Below are 22,225 nucleotides of genomic sequence, written 5' to 3' on the forward strand. Positions count from 1 at the left end.
GCTCCACAGGTTTTGTTGAGGCCAGACCTGTCAGGAGCACTGGCAGTGCTGTTCATTATCCCTTTTGTGTGTTCCCTGAAGTCATGCTGGGCTCCTGCCATACATGTGGGGAGTCTGAATACTGTGTAACATCTCAGGTTCCATGTTCTGAAGAGAACCATCCTCTGCCTGCTCTCAATACCAAAAATACCAAAAGCTGCTGCTTTTACCACACAACAAGGTGACCCTGTTTTGGCCCAGAGGAAACGTGGTAACCAAAACAGTCACACACCGTGGATGGTTCTTTCCACAGTTAATATAAGAAAGTAAACTTATTTGCATGACTGGGTACTAGCAAACTAACTAATTAGTGCAGCATTAAAGAGGGAAAAGGATAGACTGGTTATCAACAGACTGTCACTTTATACTTGGAATGTTTGACCTGGATTTTTAAAGAGTTAAGAATAAATTGGCCAAATAATGTTTTCATGTCCTGAAAAAAGATATGTTGTCCTACACTGAAGAATTTTACAGTTATGAACAGGTCAATATGCAAACATCCAGCCTGAGTGCCATGCAAATACCACAGCAGCAGCACAACTGCCGTACGTGATATAAATATTTGAACCAGTGCAAATATTAATATATTTTAGCAATAGAAATATGCTGTTTGGGAATGTAATAGAGCTTTTTCTCTCTAGAATTACACAGTGATTAAATATAATAGGAAGGCCACTCACAGAGGGAAAGAAGTTCAAAGAAAATTATTTCATTAGCACAAATATTAACCAATATATGCACAGGATGTGTTGGTAAAGGAAAAGAAATACTCTATTTTATTACTTCTGTCACATCAGAAAATAATAATTTTATATTTGTCAGGTAAACCCAGTGAATTAATTAAGAGCCTTAAAAAAACTGAAGAAACAATACAACCTCTGCTCCCCATCCATGAGATATATAAATTATATTATGCCCTGCTCCTGTTTTTCCAGCTGCATCTGGTATTAGCCTTCTGCTATAATATCATTCAAGTTTTAATGAACATCTTTCTTTAATTCACTTAAATAATTACACAGAGCTTATTCACTGACATAATCGGAAATACTTCACTCAGAAGAGTTTTATGAAATTATACCATTCTGCAGAAATAAACCCAACATTGAACACTGCACAATCAAGTCCAAGAATTGAGGCTGTTAATGCAGTATTTTATTTAAACATTAAGTATAAATTTCCCTGTTTTCTCCTTTTAGATATAATCATCCCTATTAATAAGTTTCCAGGTAGAAATTTGACTTTTGAATTGAATTCTTCTGTATTCTGAGTTTTCTCCCTCAGCATCCATTAGGAAGTCTCTTCCCTCTGTGTGAAGATGTCAATTCTTGTACCACTAACAAAAAACAAACAAACAAAACAAAAAACAAAAAACAAAAAAAAAAAAAAAAAAAAAAAAAAAAAAAAAAAAAAAAAAAAAAAAAAAAAAAAAAAAAAAAAAAAAAAAAAAAAAAAAAAAAAAAAAAAAAAAAAAAAAAAAAAAAAAAAAAAAAAAAAAAAAAAAAAAAAAAAAAAAAGAGGACTGGATTCCAGGAGAGCCCCTACCAAAACTGCACTAGCATTTTGGCAGCATTCAAAGGGGTTTTTTAAGATATATGAAAATATTAGAAAATATCAGTATGCCAGTTATTCAACTAAAGTGCAACGGTAGCTCTATGGAGAAACTGGTATTTTGCCTATTTCTGTTATTCTTTGAATAGATATATTATGATCCACTCCTCTCTGAGCAACACAGACCCATCTCACAGAACAAAGAAAGAAGGATGGGGGAAAAAAAACCTGGAATTCTGTGCAGCATGTACTAAGTTTTCAATGAGAACAGTTGCAGAACAGTGCAAAATAGACTTCAAATATAAAGCACTTTCTCTAATAAACAAAACCATTTAAGTTTCAGCAATTGATTGAATCCCAAGGGAATGTGCCTGTGCCTTTCAACTAATTGAAAAAGCTACATGCAAAAAATTGCATGCACACTTGGATTTCAATCAGGTACTTCAAGGGACTCTGAGACCAGAAAAAACTCAGCAAATGGATTAAAGCAGTCTCAGTATAGGCTTTCCATTTCTGACAGATATGTCTGGATTAGTCATTGGAATAATATTACTCATATCATAAGCTGATGCAGGCTGTGAATATTAGATTTTTGAATTTTGTTTATAAATTTGTTTGAGAACACGGTGCACAAAAATGACACCATTCCATGGGAACAGGCTGTTTGAAATGTTAAAAGAGGAATTTATACTGCAACATGCTCCTTGATACCTTTTAAATCCCCTATTATTGGGGTTCTGAGAACTTCAACTTTCACTAAATTCAGGACCTAGTTTTCATAGTTAAATTAAAATTAAAAAAAAAAAAAAAACACAAACTAATATTCCCCAACTTCTCACACACCAGAATGTAAAGAATAAGTTAAAGATTATATCAACAAAAATACCCTCCTTCTCTTAAGGTAGGCTCGTGATCTTTGGAATCTGACCACCTCTACTACCTCAGAATAGGTAATGCTTGAGGTTCATTCAGTGTTGTTTATTTTGTTGCTGTTCTATTTTTTTGTAAACAAGCCTGCTGATAAGTAATGAGATTGCCTATTACAGCACTTAGGGGATATTAAAATTGCTTATTACATTAAAACAATTAGAGAAGGATAAAGAAAGATAAGATCACATTCATCACACTCTACAGAAGCCTACCTGATGCACGAGAATCTGAGGATTACAGTCCGCCAAAAAAACCTACTTATACCCCAATGGCAGCCCAGAAAGTTCAACTATCAACCAGAACAAGAACACTAAATGAAAATCTGTAAGGATAACTGCACCCTGTGTCATAACTGACTGGATATCGCAGATAGTCTTCAGTGATTTTTTTCTCATGATGAGGAATACCACTGGTTACCACACCCAGACCTTACTGTCCACAGAGCTCTCCAAAACAAAAAAATTGGCCCTTCAGTTCCTGCAAGAAAAGTTGCACGACCAGGCCTTGGACTATTTGACTACATTAGGCACTCTAATATAAAGCTTGTCTGGCTTGGACAAGCTTTTCTAAACTTAACTCCAACCCAAAACTTTTTCTACTTCATGATACAATAGGTTTTGGTTTAAGGGAGACATGACTCAAATTTATCATATAAATCAAACTGATCTTATTGGTTTCTTTCATTCAGCTATTTCCTCCTAAATACATCAATAGAGTCTTGTTTCCTTCTTACCATTCTAAGACTTTCAGAGAAACAGGGAAAGAGGGGCATTGACCCCTTTGAGAGCTTGTCAGCATGACTTAGAAGTGTACAATATAAACCCGTTATCTAAATATGTGTGGCTTACAAACACATTCTGAGACATCTCTAGAAATACATGATTCCCTTTTTCAAAGGTGTCTTTTTTTTTAATATGCTTTTATTCATGCATTTCCTTCATAATTTAAAATTATCTATTGATTGCTAAATAGCAAATTATAACTAAGATACAGCACGATGGTCAGGTTTTCCGAACTGCAGCAAACTTTACTAAGACAAAAAATAAGTCCCTTTTTCTATATTTAACAAATGCTTGCTAGGCAATTATTTGATCTGAATCCATCCTTTTTCCAGCATGTAAAGTAAAAGCTTTATCTGTGTTGATTTACTTTTAGTCCCACAGAGTTCAGAGCTGCCTTTATCGAACAATACTCACTAATTATGCCTTCAGTGTCTATCCAATAAAGAGCAAGTTTTGCATAAAAATTAAAAACAAATGAGAAGCCTAAAAAGGTTAGTGTTTAATTAGATATGGATGTAACTGTAATAAAATTTTTGAATTACCTTATGATAATAAATACTTTGTTATTAAATATTATGAAGCATATTTCAAACAATGCAGCAACTGAAAGGATCAAATTCTACTCCTAGAGTCTCATATCTGCTTCCCTAATTCACTTTACTACATTGTTGCTCGTTATTAGAAAAAAGAAATAAAAATCTCAAACCGTAGGCTATTAAAAAACCAAATAAACAAAAAACAAACAAACAAATAACCCCCACAACTCAAACAATCCACATCAATACAAATTGATAAGAAAAGCAGAGGAGATATTTACCTTCCCAGGCAGAACAGTATTTACATCTTGTTCATGTGTTTAAGAGTTATAGCTAGCATAGTTGTCTTACCAAAATAAATTGTAAAATGTACTTGTTTCAAAGTCAAGCAAGTAATTAAAGCTAATCAACTCACAAGTTCTTCTCATCCCATAAATGTCACATTATTTGCAGGAAGGAAAAATCTTAAGCAAATGTCACCCTGCTCAAATTCTAAGAAAATTAACAACATGCAAGAACAAAAAGGCCAGCAACTAGGAAACCACAGCTCACTCTGTCTTAGCCTGAACCCCAATGAACTGAATGAGAATGAAAAACAAAACCTTTTAATTCTGCTTTCTCTTCTTCCTTATCTTCTTCTTAAAAATAAGAAAGGGGTGATATTCTGTAGCAGTTGTTAGCAGCTCTTCACTTTGGCATTTCCAAAACTGGTAAAGGTCACTGTCAAAATTAGCATATTCAACTTGCTAAAAGATTTTCTTCTACTAAAATTAAGATAACCAAATCTACATTGACATAACTAAAAAAATTTTGCCTGGTTTCCTCACGGAACCCAGCAGCAGTTTAATACTCTCTGTATTCTGTCCCATCCCTCAGAAAATACCAGCTTATTCTTTAGGTGTCCAACACGCAAAGCAAAGGTTCCAAAGTTCTGGCCTCTGTTTTTCAAGGCAATTTTTACTTTTTAACACCACCCTCCTGTCCTGTATCATAAATTACTAAAAATTCATGTTCAACATTGAACAGATAGCAATGCTATTACTGATGGATTATAATTCCAATCACGCACTTACTAAAGTTTTTCCTTTTTCAGTATTCATGTAAACCTAGGGCATTCAGCCACTAAAACAAGTCTAGAAACAGGAGCTCTTTTTTGTGCCTTATATCACCATGGAGACGACTGGTCCTCACATTGAGAGTGGCAGAATCCACAGTTTAAAAGGCTTAAAACACAGATGTGGCTCAAGCCTTTCACCTGCCCTTTGCTTCCTCACTCTTGTCTTTCTCTGTTACAAGGAATGTGCAGTTACTACACACGTTTAGTTGGACACACCAGTGAAGGCTGGGCACAAAACAGATACCCAGTAACACCTGTTTGGATTCATTTGCACTATTTCCACATGGGAATGTAGAATGCGGGACCCCAAAGGTAACCAGAGATGAACAAGCTGAAATAGAAAAATGACCAAACCCGAGCAGAGCACATGAAATGTATCATTACTGTGTAGCACACAAAACATATCACTACTGTGGAGCAGAAGAAAAGCAAGAGTTCTTGAGTGTTGGAATTATGTACAACACCTGGACAGACGTGCCCTTTGAACAAAAAACACAATTCTCCCTCACCAGGAGGGCATTAACTTAATGTTTGTGTGAAGAACAGTTCTTCTGTTCAATGAAAGCTATCCTTGCTGCTTACACCTTTGGTAACTTTTTATTACAGCTTGAACTGAGTAGAAAATCAGTTTGAGAGAAGCAGGAAAAAGCTTAAAAACATCTTTCCCCTTGCATTTAACTCCTCCCTGCCATTCTCAAGGACAGCTGGGTGAGTTAATACCCAGTCCTTGTGACATTTCATGCCCGAGTTCTCACCAGCTGATCTAACAACATATTGCCCTTTGCCAGGCCTTTAGAATTTGGACTTTGAGAGGTTGAAATGTGCAAACACAAAAGAACAGCCACCTCAGAATTTAGAAGTTTGAAGGAAAACTGAGTTCTCTAGAAGTGAGTAGCCATCTCTGCAGCCATCCCTTTTCAGCAGTTGGAAGGGACAACAGTTCAATCCAAGGCACTGGTTGCCTTCTGGTGTGGCCTCCTCACAGTGTGTGCAAATACCACCACCAACAAAAAGCTACTTCTGGTAACTTTACCCCCATGACTGAGTTACATTTTGCTAGAAGAGCTAGAAAGGAGCTGAACTGTAAATCCACAACCATCAAAAACTGGTTATAGCAGGTTTATCCATTCCTTTAACAGACGTTTAATTATCTCCCCTGTTTCACAGCACAGCATTTTTAAGTAAATACATGCTTGAAGAAGCAGACAAAGAAAGAAATGGAACAAGATGATAATCAGACAGGTGCTTTCTTTTCATAAAAACCTATCAGACAGCTCCAGGGCCTTCTAGAGAGAAAATAAGATACATATCACATGCAAGACCTGCCTAAATCACAGAGATAATTTAAATGCAGGGGTGCAGGGGCAGTAGATCTAGGTGTAGGTAGAGAACAATCTTACTACAGTCCTGTCCTAAGACTCCATAAGAAAAAAAAAAGTCACAAACTAATGGATGGTAAAGTATCAGGTTTGTTTTGAGGTTTATTTGCAGTAACAGGATTCTTCCCATGGTCATGAATGAAGCATTTCATTTTGATTCATGCCAATAACACTTGTATGATCCCCTGTTATATAATACAAGGGCTTGTTCCTTATTTTTTTTATTGAAAACAACCACAAAACTTCTGTGTGAAATAAATTTAACTCTCGTATGTTGACCATATGCTGATATATTATATTCCCATGCTATATTATATATGGTACTGTCATTACACTGTAATCTGAACATTTTCAGAATGATATATCACAGCTCCATCACTCCTATTGATTTTATCCTTCAGATCATTTGATTCTATTCAGTGTGCAGCCTGGTTTACTTATTTTCATTCCTCCTTCTCTCTTTTCAGCCCTTATTGCTGTCATCCCATGGTAATATTCCATTGCCCTATCCTAACTTTCCATGCCTACATTCTCAAGCCCCTCCAAATCCATGGCTGGGCTCCTATGCCTTAATTATCCAAGCTTTCATTTTCAGGATTCTGGGGCTGACTCTCAAAATCCCCCCAGGAGGTTGGAACACCTCACGTCCATGAAATTTAACAAAATAGCAAAATCCTTAGGCTGAAAATATTGCCTCTGACTCTAAGTATAATACACTCAGAAGAAGAAAAAAAAAAAAAAAAAAGCTGTTTTTCATGAAGGTCAAGTAATCAAGTAATCAGATAAGAACACAGCCGCAACACTAGAAGCTTAATAAACTCCCTACTCCTTTGCAAGAACCTTTCCCATCTTTGCTGACTGCTGAGATACTCATCTGTAGCTCCAAGCATTGCCCTCCCCAAGCAGTTCACATCTGTTTAGCAGTAAATACACTTCTACAGGCTGGATAAAAGAACCCATTTCCTGCAGAGATCTCTGTAACTGCTACAGAGAAACCAGAATCAAATTATCTCTCTGCCGTTTTTTTTTCTCTTAAAAAAAAAAAAAAAAAAGCTCTCTTTTTTAATCTGTGGCAACTTTTCAACTCCCAGTGACGATCGAAACAGAAATGCAAATAAATCAACTTTAAAACACTGGGAAAATGGGCTACATTCTTTTCAGGACTGAACAGAATTATTTTTTTAAAAAATCGGGGTTGTTATACAGTTTTGTAAATATAAACTTTTAGCTATGCTTTCTGTGTAAAATAAGTTTGGAGTTTTAAACTTTCTCACTGAAAAGACAGGGCTGTTGGAACTTCCCCCCTCACTGTACAGAAATTTAATACTATGCAATGAAATGCAGCTTCCTTGAATAGAAACTGCAATTTGAAGGCTTCTGAACTGTAAATCTGAGATAAGCTGGGGTTCTTTGATGCTCATCTGAACCTGAACTCCAAACAATATGAAATTCACACATCATTATTAATTACACAATGCAGTGATTTTGACTCCAGAAGCGCTGTCAAAGAGGAGAGCTATCATTAAAAATGTTGTGATAGCACTTATTTGAATAAGCTGAAAGAACAGGAGGTTTATAGAACTAGAATTTATTATTGAGACATCTCACTACCAGAAGGAAAGAGGAAGGAAAGCTGCAAAGGAGAAGATACGAATAGGGATGTTCCTTGTTTAATTGCCATGCCAGGAGGGTTGAAGTCTCCTTCCCCAAATACACTAAAAAGAAACAGATAATCAGATCCTGACCATTCCAGGAAACAGAGACAGAAGGGGACACATTTAAGGAGGGGAATAAGATTCAGCAGGAGAAAAAAGGAGCAGGTCAGAAGAAACTATCTGTAAGGTTTTATGACAGGTCTGCACATTGGTAATTTTCTAAAAGGTGCTGATTTTGCACTCTACAGGAATAACCTGGTTAGAGGAGAACCAGCCCAGGCTCTGCTGTAGACTGCAATCATTCCTGGCTCATATTTGCCCAGACTGAGGTAGAATTGCCAACATGACTTCACACATCACTTCAAAACACAGCAAAGGAGAACCACATTAGCTATTTTCTTTTCAGAATGTAAACTTTACCAGCCTAAGGAAAATGCCACATAACATGAAAAATATACGAGAAAAGGCTATGGAGAATGTGACCAATCAGTAAGGTGCACACACACCCCTGTCTGCAGGACAGAGCACATGTTCACTGCATTGTAGCCTCCAGAAGTAATCCATTTCTGTGGTTACTCCATCCAATACCATGCCATGCCCATGAAATTAGCTTAGAAAATATATTTGGAGCTTAAATGTACAAATATCTACACTTCAAAATCTGTATTAATTTCATCTCTGATTCTACAGTGTACTGTAGGTAATACTATGCTGAAGTGCATTCAAAATCCCCCAGGAATTAGTAAAAAAAAAAATTATTATACTTTTCAACTGAAGCATTTGAATTAAACCTGCAACAGGAAAGCTTCCAGAGGTACCACACGATAACAGTCTAACAGAATATTGGACCGTATTTATTGAAAACTGTAAATGTAACTTGATGCTTATGCTCTAAATAATAGGAACCATCTCATTTGTATCCCCAAGCAGACCAAAGGTATCACACCCACTGACATACTCCAGCAAGATCCACTAGCCACTCTTAAACTGCAACAGACACTCATATTTCATTTGAAATATTTCCTGATAGGTTCATTTTAGCTGAGGCTAATCACACACTAAAGATAATTTAAGTTCAATCACATCTTAATCCTCACTAACACATTCAAGCACAAATAAGCCCTGGGTCACAAGAGCAAAAGTGGCAGAGGTCAGCTTTAAAACAGGGTTTTAAAGACCAGGGTTTGGGTGGAGAGGAGGGGTTAGAGGGATAGAGAAAAGTTGAGAAAAGGAAGACAACTTTTTTTGTTTTTTACATGCAGACAGTCTGGTTTATCAACACCAAATACAGGCTAGTACAACTGGATTATGTCTTACTGGTAACTGGCTGTTTTTTCGTCTTTGTTTTTCCCTCAGATACCATTGTCTATGAATGTGTCAACATTTCTTGCCTATGATCAGCCCACGCTCAGTTACTGTGGAGTACATCATGAACTGCTGGCTCACAGGCCCAATGACTCAAATAACCAGGAAGAAACAGTGGAAACACACCTAGAGACTGATCTGGATCTGAGCACAATAACAACAGCAGCACGAATCAAGGAACACAGTCAGCAGCTGGCTTAAATGGGGGTTGGAGTTTGGGGTGGGTTTTTTTGTTGGGGTTTTTTTCCTGTAGCAGAGGCTGCAACCAAATTCTATGTAACATTATGGACAGAAGTGAGAAGACATAACACTATGGATTCTAATATTCCTGTTCAAATTAAAAAAAAATCACAAAGATTAATTGTTTCAAGTCTACAATTTGTAATTAGTTAAGTTGTGCAGTATTTTTTGACTTCAGAGTATGACCCTTGAAGTGAACCTTTTTCAAAACTCATCCTACCTACCTGTATAAACTGTACAGATGTAATGTATTTTTCATATTGTAAAGTTTCAATTACCAAGAACAGCTGGTATGTACAGTGTCATAATTTAATTACATCTTATTTTACAAGCTTCTGTTTCTAAAGTTTCAAATTAACAAGTTATTTCTTGTGTTATTCGGTTACTCTGTTTTGTAGGACCAATTTGTTACTGCTTTTGTGCCCAGAAAACTTAAACCTAAAATTCTGTCCTTTGCAGAATATGCACCATTTTTACAGTGTTTAATGTGTAGAATTTTATCTACTGGTTCCAGAGGAAGGGTTTAACTATTCACTTCTAAGAAATTCTTAAAACATATAACCAAGTTTTCCTAGAAATAATAATTTTTTAAAAAAAAATTAAATTCTACCTGTTGCCTTGAAATACAGTCTGACTTCTAAATCACAAAAAAATGTATCAATACATTTTAACAAGGAAGTTTATGTAGGCAACTGTTAGCCAGGGCTGGTGATGTTTTGTAAAGTCTCAGTGTTCTGCAAGACAATATGGGCAGGAAATTTCAATAAGCAGCTACAAAATCTACTGTGAAAGTAGAGTCTGCCAGATTAGGCACTTGCACTTCCTTTTAAAGACAAATGGGTCTAAAATCTACTTATGCCACAGACAGCTGCTGACTGAAGTGGCAACAGAAACAAGCCCTTACACTAATCTGAGAACGTAAAGTATTACTTAAAAGTAAGAAACATCTACTTCCTGAAAAATACAGTAATTTGGAACAAATGGTAAAGGTTAATAGGTCCTTAGCATTATGATACAGCAAGTTAAGAAAAAAAAAAAAAACACCAAAACCTTTAAATAATAAAAAAAATCAATTTAGTATTAAGTCTCTACCAACTACTACATTACCTTTTTGTATATAATTTAATATCTGGATCAAAGCAGTCTTATATCCCATTCTTCTGGTTTTAAACCCTCAAGACTTCTCAATACTGTATGAGAGTAACTTTTATAATGTTGTAATCAGAAAAGATTACAGAAATTAGGCACACATTATATCATGCCGATTTGGTGAAATACAAAAGGGAACATGAGCCTTCCAAAATATAGGAGAAAAACATTTCATATGGTGAGGTAACTTTTTTATAATAAAGAGAAATTATATAACCACAAATCTATTTTTCTGGATGTTTATCCCAACATATTTTCATGTAGCTTCAAAGCAGAAGACTGAAATTTAAAATTACAGTCAAACTGGTTGCACAAAAGAAAGTGAATAGAATGAAAAATAGCTTCAAAAAAATGTTAACAAATCAGTCTGCATTCACTATCTTTCAAGTGGAAACAAAGTGTCAAAACAGAATACATTGTATTGGTTATTTATTTAGCACCTTAGATTTTTAAACATATTTTGCATAAATTATTTGCTATTCAAAACATCACTTGTCTTTTAAACACTCATCTTGAAGTTCCACACTTCAGTTTCTTAGGGGTTCTTGAATTTGTGGTCGCCCTCTACAGTGCTGGAATTTTACTACCCACAGTTTGAAAATCCATTTTGGTAATGGTACACTGAAACCAAAAAGGCAGGTGTCACTCTGGCAGGAAGAAGTCAACTGCATCCTTCCACGGTTCATTTTGGGGTTTAATGTTTAGGCATTCTGGCTCAGTAGGTCTGAGCTGTTAGGATCAAACACTCTGCTCCCAAAAGATCATCTCAGTTACTCTTACTCTGTAATTCCTATTATTTACCTTGGCCCACTGCCCTCAAGTATTTACAGTGTGGGAACAAGGTCCTGGCACTGACGCAGTTAGTCAAAATGCCCAAGTGTTCAGTGGTTCCATGTATTTGTGATTTCTGGAGAACTGTACAACTATACAACACGAGTATTTCCAATGTTAGACACCAGTGAATTTTGGCTAACACTAAAAAACAACTTCTTATGCTGAGAATAAAACCTTTTTGATGTATCTGGTTAAAGAAGCGCAACTGAGGAGATATTCACATACACACGAATATTTCTCCTTCTCTTTTCCACAGTGATGAATCCCAAGACTTGCAGTCCCAGACCAACACACCACCAGGCAGGGTCACAGAAGTAGCAGTGATTCTGCACCTCAGTCATCTGTTACACTCTTACAATCAGCTTCCCAGGAATAGAAGCTGAACATGAGCCACAGTATGCCCAGGTGGCCAAGAAGGCCAATGGCATCCTGGCCTGTATCAGAACAGTGTGGCAGCAGGAGAAGGGCACTGATTCTTTCCTTGGACTCAGCGCTGGTGAGGCCACACCTGGAGTGCTGTGTCCAGTTCTGGATCCCTCAGTTCAGGAAGGACACTGAGGTACTGGAGCAGGTCCAGAGAAGAGCAATCAGGCTGGGGAAGGGACTGGAGCACAAGTCCTATGAGGAGAAGCTGAGGGAGCTGGGGTTGTTTAGTCTGGAGAAAAGGAGGCTCAGGGGAGACCTTATCACTCTCTACAACTACTTGAAAGGAGGTTGTAGCCAGGTGGAGGTTGGTCTCTTCTCCCAGGCAACTATCAGTAAGACAAGGGGTCAAGTAAGACAATGGTCTCAAGCTCTGCCAGAGGAGGTTTAGGTTAGATATGAGGAAGAAATTCTTTGCAGAAAGGTAATCAGACATTGGAATGGGCTGCCAAGGGAGGTGGTGGATTCTCTGTCCTTGGAGGATTTTAAGAAGAGACTGGATGTGACACTTACTGCCATGGTCTAGTAACTGTGGTGGTAGTGGATCAAGGGCTGGCCTTGATGATCTCACAGGTCCTTTCCAACCCAGTTGATTCTATGATTCTATGATACAAAATGCCAGGCTCTCTGTAACCCCTTCTGGTGCTCTGAAAGATGGATACAATATCCCAGGGGCCAAGGCAGCAGAGGAATACCTGTTCACACCAAACCTAGGCTGTTAAAACATACATTTCTGTATATATGAACTGGATGCCATTTTTTCAGTGGGCTACATCAATCTGAAACCTGCTATTCTCAACAAGGTAGATGTCCTCAAGAAAGCCAGATGGGAGGTAGGTATCTTCTCTAAAAGATCATCATGAAAAAAAATCTAAGTTAAGCTAATCCAAACAAGAACTCATTCCTAAATGCCTGTGTTAGTGAGTGTACACCTGCTTTCCAACATATTCTTGTGAGTGCTGAGTGCATAGAAATACCAATTGCTGTAGTTAACGTGGACAAACCAAAAACCTATCACCTAACAAAGCCCCAGCCTTCTAAGCTAAGTTAGCAAGAAAAAAGTAGGCTGAGTGTATGGGTTCAAATATTTATTAACAGGGGGTCACTTTCATGTATCACTTCCCTTTGCAATAAAGATCCATAAACCAGAAATAGAAGCAGCCAACAGCATCAATCTCTGTCTCACAGTTAAATGACACCATCAGACCCTGGTAGATCTTTTCACCAAGAAAAAGCTGGGTGAATTCATTACACTTGCAAAGTATAAACTGATAGAGAGTATAACCTCTAGCAATAAAAAAATCCAGACAATTTTAAAAATAAATCTAGCTACAAGCAACAATTCACACCATCCATCAGTGCACCAGGAGGTACAGCCATGCACAGGGCTGAAACACCCATTAGGAAACCAAGCCCAAGTATCTGAATGGAGGTCCTGTCTAGAGAAGGTGGTACATAGGAAGATTCATGATTAATTTGAAAAATTCCTGCACGTCTCAAGACAGGTTAAAAAAAAAAAAAAAAAACAAACTCAAACAAAAACAAACTCCAAAATAACATCTAGCGAAGGAAGCAAATGACTGCTTCCCTTAAAGTGTCCTTGTAGTACAAACTATTCTCAGGGGTCCTTAGAGCTACCACAAAAAACAAAAAAACCCCAAAATGTCAGACATATACACAATTTTCAGAGGTACGTTGCATATATCACTTTGCAACACACAACAAATGGAAAACGGCAGCCTCAGAAGTTGTGTACTAACTTGCTTTACTGACAGTCCCTCGCTTTCTCTCTCTCCCTCTCTCTAGGCATTTATCATCTACTACTGTTATTTCTAAGCTTTGGATTTGACAGGAAAAGAGAAATTGTACAAAAAGCAAAACATGAATGGTAAAAAAAAAAAAAAAAAAAACCTGCAAGGTCAACACCACAACCTGAAAAACAAATTCACAAATCCAGTGTCAATGGAACAAATTCTGGAAATTGCTTTATTAGCAATGAAGATGCTCAAAGATGGTTAATGCAAACAAATTACATGATCAGGTATCGTGTCAGACACCAGCAGCTGTATTCAGTTCCCAGCTGGTCTAGCAAAAAGGATCTGTTGAGCATTGAAAAAGAACAGCTTAGTTCATGTTCTCCAGCCCAATCCTGCTCTCCTGAGGGAAAGGTCTTTTTGCTCTGGAGCTTTGCCTGGGTCGCAGGGACCTGGTCTTCCTGAAAGTAAATCTTACCAGTAAAGGCTGAATATAATAATGGTTTGACTTGGTCAGAGCACAGGTCCACCTAGGCTTGATGATCTGTCTCAAACAGCAGCTGAGAGACGAAGCCCAAAGAACCCAAGATTGGGGTAGGCACACAGCAGCATCTCCCCAGAAAGCCCCTACAGATCCCAACGATTTGTGGGTCAGAGACTTACTGAGCCAAGTGTGGTATCTCCCTCTCCAAACATGTACGCAGCTTCTTTGAGCCTCAGAAACTGGTAAAATTCACAGCTGCTGCAGAAAGTAAATCTACTTTGACAAGAAGAGTTGCCTCTTCTCTTCGTTCTAGTGGAAATTAACCATTTCCAGTTTCGACACAGAAATCCCATAATTGATAATGACAGCTTGACCACTGCCAGGTAGCACCAACAGCAGCCATGCAGTCACCTCAAGTGCAGACATTACCTGACACCCTGTGGCATTAATTACCAGATTTCCCCTGGGGTCGGGGGGAGGCGCTGAGGGGACTTAAAATCAAGATGCAGCTCAGCAGAAAGGAGAATTTATTTTTTTGCCAGGTTTCTCAATTCCATCACAATAGTAAATAAAACAATAAGCCTGCTTCTCCCAAAGCATCCCAAACACTTTTCAACATAGAAAGATACACACAAAACTCTATTATATACAACTTGGACTGTGTGATCCATATTTAAAAGCAGATGTTCATTAAATCCCTAAAAAAAAAATCTAACATTTCAGGGAAATAATAGCTCTATTATAAAGTAACAAGGCTAAATTTCATTTTCCTGCTCTACTTAATTATGGAATCTGATTAATTTTAAAGTTTCAGAATAAATTAAGGTGAACATAATCAGAGTTCATGATTAATGTTATTTTAATGAACACCCAAAAATTAACATTTTACCACTAGAACCTTGCCAAGAATTTTTATGTAAGCTGAAGTGCAGTGTGTACAGCTGTGAAAACCTCACATGGCATGGAGCTTATATTCTACGTGATCAATATCAATTTTGTATGTAAATAGCTCATTCTTAAAACTGTCTCTTTTGATGGTTAAGTACAAAGAGGTGCCTGCTGTGTAACAGCAAATGAACCTGCAACAAAGAACTCACTACACCCAGCATTGTTACATTAAAGCTCTAATACACTCTTAGCAGTGGACACTGTTCCACCACTACAGACAGGATGCATGTAAGGGTAATATCATATAAATGAGCATTAATTAATGTCACATTAGTACAGAATTTCTTTGGATTAACATTAATGTTTGATGATTGCCTTATCAATTGCCTTAAGTCAACTGACAGAAACTATAATAAACACCCAGGGGATTAAAACTGTGCAGTTATACAAGAATATGGCTTTTCCAGCATTCACAGAGAGCACTTTCTACTTTGTATTCCATAAGAAACAGACTTTTAAGTTGGATGTAATTCAGCAATGGTTCTATCTGCAATCTAATCATAAGTGATTGCACCAATGAAACATACTTTGAAATCCAGTAATTTAAACATTGCTATACACTAATTCTGTGTTTCTTAGAGAACAAAAGCTCATCCACTAGGGCTGAGAATGCTCATTAAAGGAAAACGTTGTGTCTCTGCAGCACTGTGCACTTCAATAATTTCAGTAGCTTTATACAAGAGTGTGTCATAAATGAAGCATGGGAAGCCATTAACTCAACTATTTATATTCAATATTTTCTTGTAATTTATTCTTTCCAAAGAAATAATGAAACTGATTTATTTTTCTAGTAATAATGATGCACCTCTCTTTTACATCTTGCTGCTGGTAAATTTTTTTTAAAGAACCTGTAAACTCACACAATTAGTCTAGACTTCACTGTCCAAAAGCCTTATTTCTCACTTTCAGGAAATGAAAAAATACAGCTATCAATGGTATATCTGAATATGCAAATAAGATTCACAAACAAGATTTCTTTTTCTTGTCTTCTGCTCTAGGATTATCTAGACAGTTCATACTTCTCCTTGCACTTCTGCAGCTTACCTCTTTCTCCAAGTTCTAAGTGTCACAACTGAGAATGCCAGAAGTACAAGAAAATTATTCAGGCCGATATACTGGAGGAAAATGCCTCTCCAGGTATCCATCTCCAGAGCTGAGCTGATCTGCTGCCTACCAAGCACATGCTAAAGCTTGTCTGACTCCTTTTCTTCATCGCTAGATCTTGCAAATATAAATTCATAAATGTAACATATTAATAAAAATTCATGCTTTTTTTCATTCTACCACTACATAAGGTGATGTCAGGATTTGTTGTGTTTTTCTTTTGTTTTGTTCTTAATCTCTTTGCACCCGTAAGCCTTGAATATATATGGTTACTAGATGTCAGTATCAACTGTTCTAATTTCACTCATATCAAGTGATTACAACAAAAACTTCAGAAGTTTCTGGAAGAAGCAAACATGATGTGGTCCCCATCTCAAAGCAAAACCAACATTACTAAGACAGGCGCTTCTCTAATGTCTTAGAAACCCTCCAGTCTCTGGGGAACACCATTATCTACATCAATCTGTATCCATGCTTAACTTGTCTTCTTATTAGATTATTTTTCATTATGTTTAACCTAAGTGCCCCTTGGAGGTCTGCACCCATAAATGCCATGGCCACCTTGAAAAAATGCCATGCAGGCTACCAGAGCCTGAGAGTCTTGGGATGTTTTAAGAGAAGAAAGTAAGACACTTGCCAAAATTTGAGCTTTCAGAAAGATTGCTTGTGAAGATACAATAAATAAATTGATCTTTTTCAAATTTTTTATTTAAATGGGAATAGGATTAGTGAACTTGATTGGGAATAAGCATTACTGATTAAATTTGCTTTGTAATCCTATCTACTCTCTGCATTGAATAACCACTTCAATGCTACCTTTTTCCTTAAGCTTTCTCCCATTTCTTTATTTTTCTGAATAACTCCTTGAATTTACAAAGAATCTTGCTGAAGACACCTGGATCCTCCCAAAAAGGCATAAAGATCTTCCTCTGCTCTGCACTGTAGGGTCAATCTCAGGCTTTAAATCTCAAATGAGAACTCAAATGGAAAGTGCTGCCAGTCTCCCCTCCGATACTCACAAGCTTAGGCACTTGTTCACTCTTCCCTTCTTCACCTGTATGAATTCTGCCTCAGAATTTTTGAAGCTCCACCTTTTCTTTAGCAAGAAATTAAGTTCAGTGTCTGACTGAAGAGATAAACAATTCAGCAATGAAGAATGAGGGAGAAATGTGATAACTACCAATAACAACCCCTGAGAACCTGACAGTTATTTCTCACACCAAGCCAGTATTTCCATTAAAGCTGTCCAAATATAAATCATCATTTCACTGAGAAACACCTTCTCCTATGAGAAAAACTTTAGGAAAAACATCTAACTAGGAAAAAAATTATTCTTATATTTACAGGAGAAGGGGTAGATGTGTAAAATGGAGAAAGAAAGGAGAGAAAACCATAGGAGAAGCCAACATAAAGACCAAAATGATTCAACTATGAAGGACTTGATAAAATTGTGTAACTGGTCATTATGGGAGCAAACTAACATAAACAAGTGAACAGCATGAAAAATGGAAGTGCACAAAATAAGCTGCTTATTTAAAATGACAGGTTCCAAGTCCAATCTGATCCTCTGGGGAAGGGGAGTGAACGTAACACCATCTACATTGAACAAGCTGTCTACCTCTTCATCTGCCACAGTGAATTGGTGATTAAGATGTTCTGTTACATCAGAAGATGGGACAGTAACTCAATATATAGAGACAAAATCATCTGAACTGATGCTAGCATTTCTGTTTGAATACTTCTCTCTGTTTGGACATCTCAAGGTAGATCCATTATTTTCCTTCTGACTAAAAGGGCTTTTACTTTGCAGCAATAACTCTCAACAAAAATTAGTTTAAAAAAAAAAAAAGCATTTTTCACCTTTAGTAAAAGCACACCAAAACCCATAAAATATTCTGCTCCTGAAATTCTTATAAAAATAAGAGCTTTGCAATCAGATATATTTGATTTAAGGATAATGAAGCAGGTTTTATGGGCTGCAGAATCTTATAAATCTTTTCTGATTTCGTTTGGGGTAGAGGGAAAAGAGGAATTTCTGAAGGAAAAGATGATAGATTACATCTTTCTGTGGGTAATAAGGCTTCCTACAAGAAGAAACAGCATACTCTGAATAATTACATGCAGTCTGAGGCCAAGAAACATAGAACCTAGAGCTGGTCAGAAATTTTGGCTGCCACAAAATAGTCATAAAAAATGCATAAGGAAAATAGCATGAATTCTTGCTGGTTATCCACATTTTTTCTTAAATGGTAGGTCCGAGTGCAATTTCTTCCATTCTGCATCACAAATGTCAGTAGAAAATCAAAGTAACAGCTAAACTGCATGGAGAGGGTGCCAAACCATCAAAAGCACAGCACAAAATAAAAGATATAAGTAGGACTGTATTTGAGGAGAAATACTGAGCATAGTTTTCAAATAACGTTTGTAAGACACTACAATAAACACGGGTGTCTGGAAATGTAGGCAAATCAAAAAAAGCACAGCCTGTAACACTCACAGACTACACTGTTTAGATGACACCCCCCCCCTCCCCGAGCTGAGCTTAATTCCTTCAAACAAAATGATATTCTGAGTCCATTAAAGCCAGTCACATTTCCAGTCTTTGACCTTTTAAAGTAGTGGGATCTTTGCTCTTGTACAGATGATAATTAGGAGTCAGCAACAGAGATCAGAATGAGTGTTTTGTGTAGCACAGTTGGACACAGGTTATAGCCACAACACACTAGTTAATCTCACAATTAAATACTCATCTGCAGCCTTTTGAGGTATTTCCTATATTAGAATATTTGGTTATAAGGTTACTCCTTCCTTCTCACACTGAAGAAATCAACTCATCCATATAGTGATTTAATTTAAATTTTATGTGTCACTGGGAAGCAGCTATTGAGCCTCCCAGAGACTGCCCCATCCTGACCAGAGCCTCCTTCAACTTCTCCTTAAGAGAATCAAAAAGACATGGAATCAAAGCTGTGCTTTACTGCAACACAATTCTGAAAGAGTGACAAAGTTGACCTGATGGATAAAAGAAACTAAAAATCAAAGTGTTAGTCAGCCAAGCCCTCTCTTGTTCATCACGCACCCTTCCTTTCCTGCAAACCCATTCTCAGCAGGGGGTTCTGAGATGCTACAACTTTATAAAACTCCCTCAGGATCCACAGAAATATTTTCTTATTTCTCCAAAGTCTGCTCCAAGAGAGACCAGCTTCTGGCTCAGGAAGCTCCAGAAATTTCTCTCCACCGAGCATGCTCATCTGTTCTCAAGGAAAGTACATCCCCCCTTGCTCCTAAAAAGCTCCACCTGAGCAAGGGCTGCAGTGGTTAACAAGGAAATTAAATGACCTTTTCTCCCTACCTCTGAGCCAAAATATAATATACTGTAACATTCAGTAAAGAGTAAACAATTTAATAACAAAAATTATGCTATCGATCACACCATCCCAGAACATCGAAAGTCACAGTTCATAGATCAAAAGCACCAGAATAACTTACATTTTTCTTCTTTGTAGTTTCAGGAACTTCAGGCTATTTTCTAGGTTGCCTTATGTATGACTTCAGCACAAGCTAATGAGATATTGAGTGAGAAATCATCAGCAGCTGGTCAAGTGAAAACAGTCCATCAATCATTTTCATTTCCTTAATGTCAGCAATTCTAATTTCAACTCAGGGAAAAAAATGTGTTTTAAACTCTGAAATACATCACATGAAATAGTGACATTTGATAGCATGTTTTTAGATTCTCAAGTTTATTGGGAAAAAGTCAGTTCAATACATAATGAAGTCATTCTTCCTTTATAACCACCAAACCCAACTATGGGGTGGGGGGGGAGGAAGAAAGAAGGCTGCTTCAACTAGAGCAGATGAATAAACTACCATCTATTCCAGAATAAATCCATTTGTACATAAAGCAGAAGTAAAAATCCTGGAAGAACTGCAAAGAATCTTTTTCTAATATCCAACCTAAACCTGCCCCGATACAACTCCAGGCCATTCCCTTGGGTCCTGTCGCTGGTCTCCATAGAGCAGAGATCAGTGCCTGCCCCTCCTCTTCCCCTCACAAGGAAGTTGTAACTGCAATGAGGTCTCCCCTCAGCCTCATCTTCTCCAGCTGAACACACCAAGTGCCCTCAGCCACCCCTCACACGGTTTCGCTTCCCTTCAAGGCCCTTCACCATCTTTGTTTCCCTCCTTTGTACACTCTTTAATGACTTAATATCTTTCTTATATATTACCTGTGCCCAAAACTGCCCCAATATTTGAGGTGAGGCCACCCCAGTGCAGAACAGAGCTGAAAAAATTACCAACTTCAACATATCTTTCTGAGAAAGAAATCTCAGATGGCCAGGTGAGTCCAGGGATTGTGTCTCCCTTACCTTTATCCTGACACAGTGAGTAGCTTACTCTTGCTTCCTAATCCAACACCTTGCAGCAGTGCCCTGGTTTGTGTTAATCCTGGAGAGCTTTCTCTAGAACCTTGGAAAAATTCCTCTCTCTAAGTTTCATGTAAGGTCTGCTCTCTATGGCTATGCCAGCCTGGAGCAGCCTCCTGCCTCCCTCATACCACCCCAAAGGCAGGAGCAGCCTCCAGGACCTTTCAGAGCTCCCTGAAATCTGAAGTGCACAACCAAAACAGGCAGGTCAACACATCCACTCTTCAACACAGCACAGTATGAAGTGCACACAGAACACTCTGGGAGCATAAACACTGAACAACACGACCACACCCGGACTGTCAAACTGGACACCTCCCTTGCCACAGACAGCAAAGTCATCTCTGCCTGACAAAACATTGGGTAAATTACCCCTCAACCAGAGCCAAAAGGAAGCAAAGTGATGTTCTCTCTTCCATAAAAGCACTAAGAGTAGTGATATTGACATTCCTTAAATTAATAAATAATTATTAAAATAATTAATAAATATTATTAAAATAAATAAAAGCAGCAGTAACTATAAAGAGTAATGTGAAATATTAAATGTTAATATGAGAGAACAGCCCCCATATTACATTACAGAAGTGCAATTTGGTTGCTTAAGTTTTAATCTTGCACAGCAAAATTCCAATTTTCTATCTCTTGTACTTAAGTTCTAGTTCATGAAAAGATTATAGGATGCAAAATAGGTAGATTCTAAAATATTAAATTTAGATAAATCTTTCTAATAAATTTGTCAGAGTACAAAAAAATCCTGCTGACATGACAAGATGAATCATTGTTAAATGTACTATTTTCATGTAAATAGCTCACAAGGAAATAAACTCCTAGTATGCTTACTACCAATAGCTTGTTTTGTTAGCCAGCCACATGCTTGAAGGGACAAAGTTATCTGGAGTTATCTGAAGATAACCTGGAAGTCTAGAAGCCCCACCAAATTTCAGTCCAGTTTTGATCCCTGCACATAAAAAGAACTCACAATTCTACACTAATCTGGGATGGGGGAAAATGATTTGTAGCAAGAAAATTCAATATGAAGACTGGGAGTATTACTCCAATCAAACTGCAAACCAATAATCCGTGGGGTTAGAAGGGACCTCGTTAGTACTTCGTGCATCTTGAGCACTCCAGAATAGCACACAAGTTCCTAATGTTGGGCAGTCTACCCAGTCTTAAATGCATGCATAAAGAGACTCTGTGGCCTGTCAGGGCAACCTGTTCCAGTGATTACTCGTCTACGGGGTCGATTTTTCAACCCAGTATTGCTCATATTCTGCCTTTTACCAATCACATTTGTCTTTCTCTGAACAGATATGGAGAAGAATTTAATAACATACACCTTACGAAAACCTTTTCCATGTATGAAAGTATTTGCATGTTCCTCTTCTCCTCCACCTTTTCCTTTCTGAATTACACAGACTCAGTTAAGTCAGCTGCTTCTCACTTCTTGTATATTCTAAAATCCTTGCTTCCTTTGTTCCTCTTATCAGTCCATGTTATTCTTAAGCTGT

At 37.4% G+C, this 22,225-nt stretch overlaps 2 protein-coding genes across 3 annotated transcripts in view; one reads left to right on the forward strand and one right to left on the reverse strand.

The window, feature by feature from the left end:
• Positions 1–10,963, forward strand: part of LRRTM3 (leucine rich repeat transmembrane neuronal 3) — a 75,269-nt gene extending 64,306 nt beyond the window's left edge. For both annotated transcript variants that reach the window (XM_027896665.1, XM_027896664.1), the window contains one exon: positions 9,343–10,963. In XM_027896665.1, coding sequence (XP_027752466.1) covers positions 9,343–9,552 — 210 coding nt within the window. In that variant the 3' untranslated portion in view covers positions 9,553–10,963. The remainder of the gene's footprint in view (positions 1–9,342) is intronic.
• The window catches only part of CTNNA3 (catenin alpha 3), a 245,727-nt gene that overhangs the window by 124,186 nt on the left and 99,316 nt on the right, over positions 1–22,225 (reverse strand). The window lies entirely within an intron of this gene.

The sequence above is a fragment of the Empidonax traillii genome, unplaced genomic scaffold, assembly GCF_003031625.1.
Source record: "Empidonax traillii isolate 1590-97213 ecotype Southwest subspecies unplaced genomic scaffold, ASM303162v1 scaffold508:size451158, whole genome shotgun sequence".
NCBI classification, from domain to species: Eukaryota; Metazoa; Chordata; class Aves; order Passeriformes; family Tyrannidae; genus Empidonax; species Empidonax traillii.